Below are 13,423 nucleotides of genomic sequence, written 5' to 3'. Positions count from 1 at the left end.
CACCCTCACCAAAGAGCACCTGTTTCAGTGATTTTACTAAGGACCCACGCAGCGCTTCCTCATCCCTTCTGTTAAATAAAGTTTGACTGAGCTCCAGCTAAATTGTCAAGTGTTGCAGCCTGCTTGCCACCCAGGCACTTACTATGTAGCCTACTTAATTTATATGATATAAATGTAACCAAACAGGTCGGCTTTGTGCACACAGGAGAAGTAGGTTAATTTTCTTTTGAAGAGAGATCCTTTATTGATTTGTTTGGGAAGAGGGTTTACTCTGAACACATTTGAGAACTGAACTGAATCGGAGAAACTGAATTTCTACCTTTTGCTGTACAGTACCTCCAATACACTGGATATTGGGTTTGCATTCTCACTCTGATTATGTAAGGGTTAATGCACGACGAGGTGTCCATTATCAGAAATTATTGGACGACATGGAGGCGTAAACCGTCCGAGGCGAAGCCGCGAAGTCCAATAATTTCTGATAATGGACACCTTGAAGTGCATTAATCCGCTTATACCATGGTCACTTGCCAAAGAAACAAAACAAGACCATTCATTTATATTTCCATGCATTTTGCAATCAAAATCTAGTTTTCATAACCTTGAATATGAGTTGAGACCCGGCGAGACAAAATAGTCCCCTCGGCTGCTCAAGATTAGGCTATCATTGGATAAAATGGCCGCTTAGTGCCTGCACCTGGCACAATTCTAGAGTCAAGCTAACTTTGACCGACTAATGTTTTTTCTAAACTTATAAAAGTGCCATATTAAGCGTTAACGGTGGTATAGAGCTCAAACGGCTCTGTCGTGGTCGTAATCCTGCCGCATTGATATGAACGGTGAACAGACCATTTAGCTAGGTGTACATTATCACTGTACATTATCACAAATTAATGGACACCTTGCAGCCAATCAGAATCGAGTATTCACCCAGACCATGGTATAATGCTTGTTAACATTCTGCTTGGTGGTTCAAAAAGTGGCCCCTGGGCAAAGCCAGTTGAGTATCCCTGCTTTAGCCCATAGCACACCAATCAAACATTCCCAAACAACTGCCAGCATTGTTGTTGTTCTTTAACCTGATCAACAGATGGCCATTTACATCCTGCTTTACATACAGATTACTATCAGCAGACAAACACCTGTGGGTGATTTTCTCTGTCCATGTATTTTTTAAACCAGGTGTGATACCAACATTTAGCCCTTCATAGCCCCTCTGAATGACTTTCCATGAGGGCATTTCATGCTTTCCTCTCTGAGCTGCCTCAGTTGTTGAAACCTGAAAAAGTAGAAAGGACTTCTAATATTCTGTCAGACAGTGAGTAGAGAACTCTAAAACTGCAGCACATAACCACAGAGCTGACCAGCAAACTGTATGAGGCAGTAACCGTTTTGCTAGAATTTGACGGCATTATCACAACTAATTTCACAGTAGGCTACTAATCAAATCTGACATGGATTCATTTGTGTGTGTGTGTGTGTGTGTGTGTGTGTGTGTGTGTGTGTGTGTGTGTGTGTGTGTGTGTGTGCAGTTTGTCAGGCTGTCTGCTTACAGAGGAAGGCTGTGCTTCTCTCGCCTCAGCTCTGAGCTCCAACCCCTCCCATCTGAGAGAGCTGGACCTGAGCTACAATCATCCAGGAGGCCCAGGAGTGGAGCTGATCTCTGCTGGACTGGAGGATCCACACTGGAGACTGGACTCTCTCAGGTATATATTTAAAAAGCATCACCCTCCCCTATTTCCTCCAGTGACCCCTTCCATAAATAATGAACGGTCCCTATTATATGGAAAACCCTTCATAGGGAAGGTTTTGTTTCTGTCCTCAAATAGAATACTCTGGTCTGACTTTGTTTGCCCCACAGTGTGGACCATGGTGGAGTCCAGAGGTTGAAACCAGGTCTGAGGAAGTGTAAGTGTTTATCTCCTTAATAAATGCACGACCGTCTGTCTGTATGTTCTCTGTTTATCACACATCTCGAGAGCCGTTTGTCCGATCGACTTCAAACTTGGCGAGTGTGTTTCTGAGACACTGAGAAAATGCAGTGTTGAATAGTGCAAATTAGACACGTGACATGTTCAATATTAATACTTTTAGAAAAGATTTTTACTATAAGCACCGCCCCTCTGGGATGCGCTGGCAACCGGCGAGCCGGAAGCTGTGTGGCGCTGGCGGAGCTTAATAATATATGTGAAATTTGTGGACCTATAGGAGGTAAATCTGTGCATGGATTTTATTTTCTCCAGCGGATATCTTAAGGCTGCAACACACCACCAAAACTTCAAAAGACAAAGAATGCCGACTGTTGCATCACCTCACGTCTCCTGTGTCATGGCCAAAAATGTGCACTTGAACACATTGCAAAGACAACAGTCAACTAGTATAGCACATATGTTACTGTAACTGCATGAGACCATAGTCAAGTCAAGTTTATTTGTATAGCCCTAATTCACAAGCATGTCTCAGAGGACTTCACAGAAAATATGTCTAGCTAATTCTAGCTGACACAACAGTAGCAATTACAGTAGTAAGGAAAACACATTGAACAATCATATGATAGATGAATATAGAAAATATAGAAATATAGAATAGAAAGGGTGCCATGCTTTAGGGTAGAATGGGTGCTATGCTTTAGAATAATGGGGGAGGAGATATCAGGAGAGGGAGGAGGTGGGGAGTGTGCAGGGGAGGGAGAGCAGGGGGAATGTGAGAGGAGAGAGCAGGAAAGTGATGAGGTCAATTTCCCACATGAATGGGAAATGTGGGGGAGGAGAGAGCAGGGAAGGGGAGGAGAGAGCAGGGAAGGGGAGGAGAGAGCAGCGAAGGGGAGGAGGTGGGGAAGGGAGAAAGAGGAGAGAGCAGGGAAGGGGAGGAGAGAGCAGGGAAGGGGAGAAGAGAGCAGGGAAGGGGAGGAGAGAGCAGGGAAGGGGAGGAGGTGGGGAAGGGAGAAAGAGGAGAGACCAGGAGAGGGGAGGAGGGGAGGGAGAGCGGGGGATGTGGGGGCGGAGAGAGCAGGGAAAGGGAGAAGGTGGGGAGGGAATGGGAAAAGTGGGGAAGGAGAGAGCAGGGAAGGAGAGGTGTGGAAGGAGCAGGGGAAGGGGGAAAGATAATGGGTGCCATGGTATAGAATAGAATGGGTGCCATGCTTTAGAATAGTGGGGGAGGATAGTTCAGGAAAGGGAGGAGGTGGGGAGGGAGAGCAGGGGGAGTATGAGAGAGAGTATGAGGAGAGAACAGGGAAAGGAGGGGATGCCATGCTTTAGAGTAGAATGAGTGGCATGCTTTAGAGTGTGAGAGAGGAGAGAGCAGGAAAAGGGGGGAGCAAATCAGACAATCTGACTACTCTAGCCATTAACCAGAAGTAACGAGAACACAGGGAATCTAGCTAATCTACAGCCTAGTCTGGCCTGTCCTATTCTGCTCTAGTCTGATTTTAGCCTGAACACTATAACAGGTCTACAGCCTACAGTTAGGCTGTAGCTAATCTATCGCCTAAGCTATTCTAACCTACCGGCATCCCTCTACTAGTGATGCAGAGCACCGATGCCCCCCACCCCGGCCCCCGCTCCCACGCCTTATGTGTGTGTGTAGTCCCTCCCCCACAGCGGCCCCCCCCTCACCCCCAGTGCGCACCACATGGATTGCCTCAGTGACTTGTTGGCTGAGGAGGAACCTTGTGAGGGCCGATGTACTGTAGCGGCCCAACTATGGACCTCTGGGGACCCCCCTCCGGGACAGGCCGAGAAGATGCCGGGCTAACCATTTACAGAGTTTCACAGTATAGAAATAAAATTTACAAAAGAACAGAAAATTTTAAATGTAAATAGGAGTCCAACAAAAGCAATATGAAAATGTAGTCTTTAAATGATCCTAAGATCAGGGAAGAAAGTTGAAAGTGTAAAAAGGTAGATTCCAAAAAGAAATAGAAAATTGAGTCTTTAAGTGTTAGTAAGTTCAGGGAATACTAGCGTGCCTGAGAGCCTGGTTGTCAGGGGTCGCACCGCGGAGATTCCAGGCCGACGGGCTGCACTCTCCAATCCGGCAGCTGGCTGCCTGTGACTCGCTGAGCTCCACTCAACCACTAAACCTCGCGTCACCAGGCTCTTCCCGAGGGGAGCGCCATAACACGCTGAATCCCACTCAATTTGGGGGTGGAACACGCCAGGATTGGCCAAAGCCCAATCCAGTCCCCATAATTGTCAAATAAAATCATCAACATGCTACTAGGACCCGCCTCTCAACCCGTCATCTCAGACAAGTTATGTTTTCAGTCTGAAACGGACTCCGACCCACGCGTCACTTGGGCTCCGAACGGGTTCGGGTTTAAGAGTCAGAGTCAGTCAGTTTATTTACCATTTGCAGTGGAAACTACATTGGAATTGGGGTGCAAGAGCTTAAAACATAGACACATATATGACAAGTCATGACAACATAAAAGAGCATATAAAAAGACAAACAATAAAAAAGTTTAAAAAGTAAGTCAGGTAAAATAAGAGAATAAAACAATCAAATTAGACAGGTACATCTGTGGATAAAGGCCCGAGTCATCCAGCTCACTTTTAAAGTGCAGGAATAAAGTGCACTCAATAATACAGCAATAAAAGTTAACAAGGATCTGGCTGTTGTGGGTGAACTCCTTTTACTTTTATCCAGATGTTCATATACAGAGTTCAAAGCTATAGAGACTGCATCCTCAACTGATCTGTTTTTCCTATAAGCAAACTGCCAAGGATCAAGAGTAGAAGGAATCTGACATTTAATGTAGTCCAGCACTAACCGCTCCAGACATTTCATAAACACTGATGTTAGTGCAATGGGTCTGTAATCATTATGACATGTAACAGGAGATTTCTTTGGGACTGGGACTACAATGGAATCCTTGAAACATTTTGGAACAATGCGACGCTGCAGTGACATATTAAAAATATCTGTCATCACAGGGGCAAGCTGCTCAGAGCAGGACCTGGCAACTCGGGGAGGAATGCCGTCCGGTCCAGCGGCCTTCCCCACCTTGATCCTGGACAGAACCTTTCAAACCTCGTGTTCAGATACAGTTAGCCCAGACAGCACCACAGACGCACTGTCAACCCCTATAGGAATATTATAGGGATATTAACACCCTGAGGTCTAAGGGTATTTTTTTGGAACTGAACGTCACCAAAGTGACATCGGGCGATGTCACTTTGGTGACACAAAACTAAATCAAATCGTGACTGACAGACACCACACGCCCGCCCATCCATCTAGGCAATTTTATTATAGGATATATAACATACTTGATTATCAGGCCGCTATGCTGCCTTCAAATCTAGTTTGCTGGTATTATGCTGTGTGTGTGTGTGTGTGTGTGTGTGTGTGTTTGTGTGTGTGTTTGTGTGTGTGTGTGTGTGTGTGTGTGTGTGTTTGTGTGTGTGTGTGTGTAAGGTAGGTAGGTGGCACTATGCCGAATTGCAGGAAATCCGGCACTGAAATCCGTGTGTGAAGTCGATCCGCCGAATGGTTCTCGAGATAAACAAAATTTGTGTTGCCAGTAGGTGGCGCTATGCCAATTGCACAAAATTCAGCACTGCACCCTATCAGGTCCCCCTAAGCCACACATGGACAAAATACGGCCCACGCATGCGGTGTGGCCCACGATGGAATTGCATTTTTTTCTTTCTTTTTTTTTCTTTTTTTTTTTACATTGCACCTGAACACAACATACAAGATACCTGCTGAATAAGGCCATGTCCACACGGAGACGGAAGCTATCTTTTTTTTTTTCATTTCAGAAAAGTTTTCCATAAACATGGAAACGTTTCAAGAAATGTGTGTATCCACATGAAACCACTGAAACCGCTGTAGAATAACAGAAAGACAATCTCGTCAATAATGGCATACAACCTCTAGGGGCGCACAGTCTATAATGTGTATCTCACTGTAGCAGCAGCTTAAACCCTTGGCTTTGCGGGGAGGTTTGCCATGTCGATGAATAAAATGATGAAACCTACAGTATACAGGCAAATGCAGAGCTGTTCAGCAGGGCTGATGGTCTCCCTGTAGCCTACAATATAGAACGTTAACTATCGGTGACATTCCTGATATCATCCACTTCCATGATCTTTAGACATGTTGCAAACACATCCCAGCGTATTGGCCGCTCCTGCACATCACAGCACAGGCTAAATGATGCAACATAAATATACATTATATAAACTCATGGCATAAATGTGTTTTTATTGGAAAAAGTCGCGTCAAGTAAGCTAAAGTCTTGTTGGAGTGGACACGAGCGGATATCACAGACATCACAGTGCAACCGCGTGTTCCTCAAACCTCTCACTTCCCTATTCACGTTGTATTTACGAGGGCTATATATAGGGCAAGAGAGTATGTTGGTTACACTCAGGGTTTAGATTTCATTTCATTTCATTTTGTCCAATATTAAAATATTCCAGAATTGCATGTTGTATTAAAAATAAATATAATTTCTATCTAACACGTTAAGCCTGATTTTGTTTGTGTTATTGTAAAAATGTAGCCGCCGCTAAGCCTTCTGGGAAATATCCGATGAAGGGAGGGGAGGGGTGGATGGGAAGAGTCAGCTGTGTGGAGCCCTGAGGATGTTGTAGGCTACACGCTGTTCTCCGTGTCCACTTGTTGCTGACGGTGGTAATAGAGGAGCATTATATTTTGCTGCAAGATCCCCACTGCTGTAGCACGAACGTTACTGCCATGATTGTTATTGTTGCTGGTGGAGAGAGGTGGGGCTATGGCGTCATCGTTTCAGGAAAGATGCGTATGGGTTGTAAACACGGAAATGCAAGGGTGGCGTCTTCAGATTTAATCACTCTGGGACCCGTTTTGAAAAATTAGCGTATACGGCCAGAACGTATAGTCCCAGAACGCGGTTCCATCTGGACGAAACGGCTATATGACAAAAAACTTTAGCGGATACACCTAAAGTCGTCTCCGTGTGGACATGGCCTAAGTGTCCAAATGTTCATGTCATTCTGGCCAATACTCTACTTCTGTTATAACAGTTCATTTCTAGCGGGCCTGGGGCAAAATGCGGCCCCAGGGCCGGACTCAAAGAAAAACAAAATGACCCCCAAAAACTCAATAAAAGGCAGAATTATGTTAATAAATCTCATCTGCTACAGCCATTGGATTTGTATCACTATTATATCCGGAGATTAACAAGAAATTACCAATCACAACAGGAGAGAGGGTTAAAAATAGGAAGACTCCCGTGAAAATCAGGAGTGTTGGCAGGTATGATCTCCAATGTGTGGCCCTTCACTTACTTGATGTAAGCCAGTATGGCCCTCAGGAAAAACATGTTGCCCACACCTGGTCTAAGCGCTTTCCCCAAGTTTGAAGTTGATCGGACTAACGGTTATCGAGATAAAGCGCTTCCTGTGTTTGCCAGTAGGTGGTGCTATGCTGTATAGCATGAAACTTGAAGTAAGGTGTGTGTGTGGGGGGGTGAGGTGTCTGTGTGTGTGGGGGGGGTGAGGTGTGTGTGTGGGGGGGTGAGCTGTCTGTGTGTGTGTGTGTGTGGGGGGGGGGTGATTTGTGTGTGTGGGGTGAGGTGAGGTGTCTGTGTGTGTGGGGGGGGGGTGAGGTGTGTGTGTGTGGGGGGGTGAGCTGTCTGTGTGTGTGTGTGGGCGGGGGGTGATGTGTGTGTGTGCGCGGTGAGGTGTGTGTGTGTGTGGGGGGGGGGCGTGAGGTGTGTGGGGGGGTGAGCTGTCTGTGTGTGTTGGGGGGGGGGGTGATGTGTGTGGGGTGAGGTGAGGTGTGTGTGTGGGGGGGGGGGTGATGTGTGTGTGTGTGGGGGGGTGATGTGTCTGTGTGTGTGGGGGGGTGATGTGTGTGTGTGTGTGTGTGTGTGGGGTGAGGTGAGGTGTCTGTGTGTGTGGGGGGGTGAGGTGTCTGTGTATGTGTGTGTGGGGGGGTGAGGTGTGTGTGGGGGGGTGAGGTGTTTGTGTGTTTGTGGGTGTGTGTGTGTGTGGGGGGGTGAGGTGTGTGTGTGTGTGTGGGGGGGGGGTAATGTGTGTATGTGGGGGGGGGGGGGGGGTGAGGTGTTTGTGTGGGTGGGGGGATGATGTGTGTGTGTGTGGGGGGGGGGTGATGTGTGTGTGTGTGTGTGTGTGTGTGGGGGGGTGATGTGTGTGTGTGGGGTGAGGTGTGTGTGTGTGTGGGGGGGGGTGATGTGTGTGTGTGGGGTGAGGTGCGTGTGGGGGGGGGGTGATGTGTGTGTGTGTGTGTGTGTGTGTGGGGGGGGGGGTGATGTGAGGTGAGGTGTGTGTGGGGGGGTGAGGTGTCTGTGTGTGTGGGGGGGGGGGGTGAGGTGTGTGTGTGTGTGTGTGTGTGGGGGGGGTGAGGTGTCTGTGTGTGTGTGTGGGGGGGGGTGTCTGTGTGTGTGCGGTGAGGTGAGGTGTATGTGGGGGGGGGGGGGGGGTGAGGTGTCTGTGTGTGTGTGGGGGGGTGATGTGTGTGTGTGGGGTGAGGTGTGTGTGGGGGGGGGGTGATGTGTGTGTGTGTGTGGGGGGGGGGGGTGATGTGTGTGTGTGGGGGGGTGATGTGTGTGTGTGGGGTGAGGTGTGTGTGGGGGGGGGGGTGAGGTGTGTGTGTGTGTGTGGGGGGGGGTGATGTGAGGTGAGGTGTATGTGTGTGTGGGGGGGTGAGGTGTCTGTGTGTGTGTGGGGGGGGGGGGTGAGGTGTGTGTGTGTGTGGGGGGGGGGGGTAATGTGTGTGTGTGGGGGGGTGAGGTGTCTGTGTGTGGGGGGGGTGAGGTGTCTGTGTGTGTGTGTGTGTGTGTGTGGGGGGGGGGGTGATATGTGTGTGTGTGTGTGTGTGTGGGGGGGGGGGGGGTGATGTGTGTGTGTGGGCGGTGAGGTAAGGTGTCAATGTGTGTGGGGGGGTGATGTGTGTGTGTTTGGTGTGTGCGTGCGTGTGTGGTGTGTGTGTTCGTGCGGTGTGTGTGTGTGTGTGTGTGTGTGGGGGGGGGGGGGGTGAGGTGAGGTGTCTGTGCGTGTGGGGGGGTGAGGTGTCTGTGTGTGTGTGGGGGGGGGGGTGAGGTGTGTGTGGGGGGGGGGGGGGTGAGGTGTGTGTGTGTGTGTGGGGGGGGGGTGATGTGAGGTGAGGTGTATGTGTGTGTGGGGGGGTGAGGTGTCTGTGTGTGTGTGGGGGGGGGGGGGTGAGGTGTGTGTGTGTGTGTGGGGGGGGGGGGTAATGTGTGTGTGTGGGGGGGTGAGGTGTCTGTGTGTGGGGGGGGTGAGGTGTCTGTGTGTGTGTGTGTGTGGGGGGGGTGATGTGTGTGTGTGGGGTGAGGTGTCTGTGTGTGTGTGTGTGTGTGGGGGGGGGTGATATGTGTGTGTGTGTGTGTGTGGGGGGGGGGGGGGGTGATGTGTGTGTGTGGGCGGTGAGGTAAGGTGTCAATGTGTGTGGGGGGGTGATGTGTGTGTGTTTGGTGTGTGCGTGCGTGTGTGGTGTGTGTGTTCGTGCGGTGTGTGTGTGTGTGTGTGTGTGGGGGGGGTGAGGTGAGGTGAGGTGTCTGTGCGTGTGGTGTGTGTGGTGTGTGTGTGTGTGTGTGGTGCGTGTGTGTGTGCGTGCGTGCGTGCATGTGTGGTGTGTGTGTGCGTGCGGTGTGTGTGTGTGTGTGTGGTGTGTGTGTGTGTGTGTGTGTGGTGTGTGTGTGTGTGTGTGTGTGTGTGTGTGTGTGTGTGGGGTGAGGTGAGGTGTCTGTGCGTCTGGTGTGTGTGCGTGCGTGCGTGTGTGGTGTGTGTGTGCGTGCGGTGTGTGTGTGGTGCATGTGTGTGGTGTGTGTGTGTGTGGTGTGCGTGTGGTGTGTGTGTGTGTGTGTGTGTGTGTGTGGTGTGTGTGTCCTAGTTTGACAGTTATTGAGAGTTGATTTGAGTTAATGAGTAATTAATTTGAGTTAGTGTGGACCTTAACACTCAATAACTGTCAAATTAAATGACAGACTTCAAAACCGTTTACAGTTTTCTGATATACTACTGATGTTCTAATGATACAAAGCTGGTTGAAAATGGGCGGAGTGTTCCTTTAACGACCTGATCTGTCAGAGGACCTATCGAGGACTGTTCTGCTTCTTTTACAACAGCGCCTCCAGTCATTATGTTGCAGTGGAACAAACTGTTAGGCTTTGGTTCTTATCAATGTAAGCTCTTTGGCACAAATGGTGATGAGTGTTGTTACAGCGTGTGCACATGTACGTTTTCATAGAACATAAAAGTGAAACAGGGAGGAGTAACTGACAGGAGGGGAGCTTTAAAACCCCCATCAGTAACTTTTTCACATTAATATAACAGCTTTTTAGTCATTGAAGATGGTCCAGTGTATTCTAAGAGGCAGAATGTCGCCTCTATTGGTCACACAGCGCCCTCCAAAGGCCTCTCCTGGCACTAAGCATTTTGTGCCTGCATCCCGTAGACAGCATGAGCGGCATACCGCGCATGCGCTGTACAGCGGAAGCGGGTTCAGTAAAACAAGGAAGTAACTCGGTGCGGATTTGATACGAAAATGACGTTTCACGTAACTATGGATTATTATTTCATCATGTGGTGAGTACACAATGTCACATGTACATAGAGCTTTCTGGTGCTGTGTTTTGTTGACTTTGAATGGCGATACTGATACAGACTATTGCACCCAGAGGGCGCTGTTTTCCCAATAGCAAAACTTGGAAAAGTTGCTGAATGGGGCTTTAAAGTCGAGCTGAACCCAAAAATTACTTTTCTTTTCTTTTAGTTCAAATATCTGGCTATGCAGTGCACCTATGTATGCCAAAAAAAATCACAAAAATCTAATTTATTTAGTTTTTCACACTTTTTCACATCAAAAGTTCATTTTTCAAGATTTCACTCATAACAGTAAACTAAAGTTTGCTGAAGTCACATGGTACTATAACATTTCTACCCCATTTCATCCAATCATATCACGACATGGCAGCTGTCAATCAAATCTTCATTTCAGGATAAATTTCTCTTCTAAATGAAGGAGAAAATGGCGCCTAGTGCCTGTCATCTGGCAGAATTCCTATCCCATAAACTAACTACTAACTTGGCCATTTGTATGTTAAAGGTAAAGGTAAAGTCCCACTGATTGTCACACAATGTGTGAAATTTGTTCTCCGCATTTGACCCATCCCCTGGGGGAGCAGTGAGCGGCAGCGTGCGCTGCGCTCGGGAATCACCTGTTGAAATACACAATAAAGAAAACGGTTATGCCTAAGAATGCAAAGAAATGTAACTGGCTCGTTAAAACTCGCATTCCAGGAATATTGTATTTACCACAATAGCGTTAATGGCGCGTGCCTGAGAGCCTGGTTGTCAGGGGTCGCACCTCGGAGATTCCAGGCCGACGGGCTGCACTCTCCGCTCCGGCAGCTGGCTGCCTGCGGCTCGCTGAGCTCCTCGATTTGGGGGTGGAACATGCCAGGATTGGCCAAAGCCCAATCCAATCCCCAGAATTGTCAAATGAAATCATCAACATGCTACTATGACCCGCCTCTCAACCTGTCATCTCAGACAAGTTATGTTTTCAGTCTGAAACGGACTCTGACCCACGCGTCACTTGGGCTCCGAACGGGTTCAGATTTAAGAGTCAGAGTCAGTCAGTTTATTTACCATTTGCAGTCGAAACTACATTGGAATTGGGGTGCAAGAGCTTAAAACATAGACACATATATGACAAGTCATGACAACATAAAAGAGCATATAAAAAGACAAACAATAAAAAAGTTTAAAAAGTAAGTAAGGTAAAATAAGAGAATAAAACAATAAAATTAGACAGGTACATCTGTGGATAAAGACCCGAGTCATCCAGCTCACTTTTAAAGTGCAGGAATAAAGTGCACTCAATAATACAGCAATAAAAGTTAACAAGGATCTGGCTGTTGTGGGTGAACTCCTTTTACTTTTATCCAGATGTTCATATACAGAGTTCAAAGCTATAGAGACTGCATCCTCAACTGATCTGTTTTTCCTATAAGCAAACTGCCAAGGATCAAGAGTAGAAGGAATCTGACATTTAATGTAGTCCAGCACTAACCGCTCCAGACATTTCATAAACACTGATGTTAGTGCAATGGGTCTGTAATCATTATGACATGTAACAGGAGATTTCTTTGGGACTGGGACTACAATGGACTCCTTGAAACTTTTTGGAACAATGCGACGCTGCAGTGACATATTAAAAATATCTGTCATCACAGGGGCAAGCTGCTCAGAGCAGGACCTGGCAACTCGGGGAGGAATGCCATCCGGTCCAGCGGCCTTCCCCACCTTGGTCCTGGACAGAACCTTTCGAACCTCGTGTTCAGATACAGTTAGCCCAGACAGCACCACAGACGCACTGTCAACCCCTATAGGAATATTATAGGGATATTAACACCCTCAGGTGACAGACACACTGTCAACCCCTATAGGAATAGTATAGGGATATTAACACCCTGAGGTCTAAGGGTATTTTTTTGGCACTGAACGTCACCAAAGTGACATCGGGCGATGTCACTTTGGTGACACAAAACTAAATCAAATCGTGACTGACAGACACCACACGCCCGCCCATCCATCTAGGCAATTTTATTATAGGATATATAACATACTTGATTATCAGGCCACTATGCTGCCTTCAAATCTAGTTTGCTGGTATTATGCTGTGTGTGTGTGTGTGTGTGTGTGTGTGTGTGTGTGTGTGTGTGTGTGTGTGTGTGTGTGTGTGTGTGTGTGTGTGTGTGTGTGTGTGTGTGTGTGTGTGTGTGTGTGTGTGTGTAAGGTATCGGTAGGTGGCACTATGCCGAATTGCATGAAATCCGGCACTGAAATCTGTGAGGTCCCCCTCAGCGCATTCCCCGAGTGTGAAGTCGATCCGCCGAATGGTTCTCGAGATAAACAAAATTTGTGTTGCCAGTAGGTGGCGCTATGCCAATTGCACAAAATTCAGCACTGCACCCTATCAGGTCCCCCTAAGCCACACATGGACAAAATACGGCCCACGCATGCGGTGTGGCCCACGATGGAATTGCATTTTTTTCTTTTTCTTTTTACAGTGCACCTGAACACAACATACAAGATACCCGCTGAATAAGTGTCCAAATGTTCATGTCATTCTGGCCAATACTCTACTTCTGTTATAACAGTTCATTTCTAGCGGGCCTGGGGCAAAATGCGGCCCCAGGGCCGGTCTCAAAGAAAAACAAAATGACCCCCAAAAACGCAATAAAAGGCAGAATCATGTTAATAAATCTCATCTGCTACAGCCATTGGATTTGTATCACTATTATATCCAGAGATTAACAAGAAATTACCAATCACAACAGGAGAGAGGGTTAAAAATAGGGAGACTCCCGTGAAAATCAGGTATTGGCAGGTATGATCTCCAATGTGTGGCCCTTCACTTACTTGATGTAAGCCAGTATGGC

At 47.7% G+C, this 13,423-nt stretch overlaps 1 protein-coding gene across 1 annotated transcript in view; it reads left to right on the top strand.

Annotated features, from left to right (window-relative positions):
- LOC310794531 (stonustoxin subunit beta-like) overlaps positions 1–13,423 on the top strand; it is a gene marked incomplete at its 5' end in the record, with an annotated part of 62,372 nt that overhangs the window by 46,118 nt on the left and 2,831 nt on the right. Inside the window, one exon of the mRNA XM_083656501.1 lies at positions 1,862–1,908. Within this exon, the coding sequence (XP_083512627.1) occupies positions 1,862–1,908 (47 nt within the window). The remainder of the gene's footprint in view (positions 1–1,861; positions 1,909–13,423) is intronic.

The sequence above is a fragment of the Poromitra crassiceps genome (genome assembly GCF_964638095.1).
Source record: "Poromitra crassiceps genome assembly, chromosome: 20".
In the NCBI taxonomy this organism is placed as follows: domain Eukaryota; kingdom Metazoa; phylum Chordata; class Actinopteri; order Beryciformes; family Melamphaidae; genus Poromitra; species Poromitra crassiceps.
This window is presented reverse-complemented; position numbering and strand designations above follow the sequence as displayed.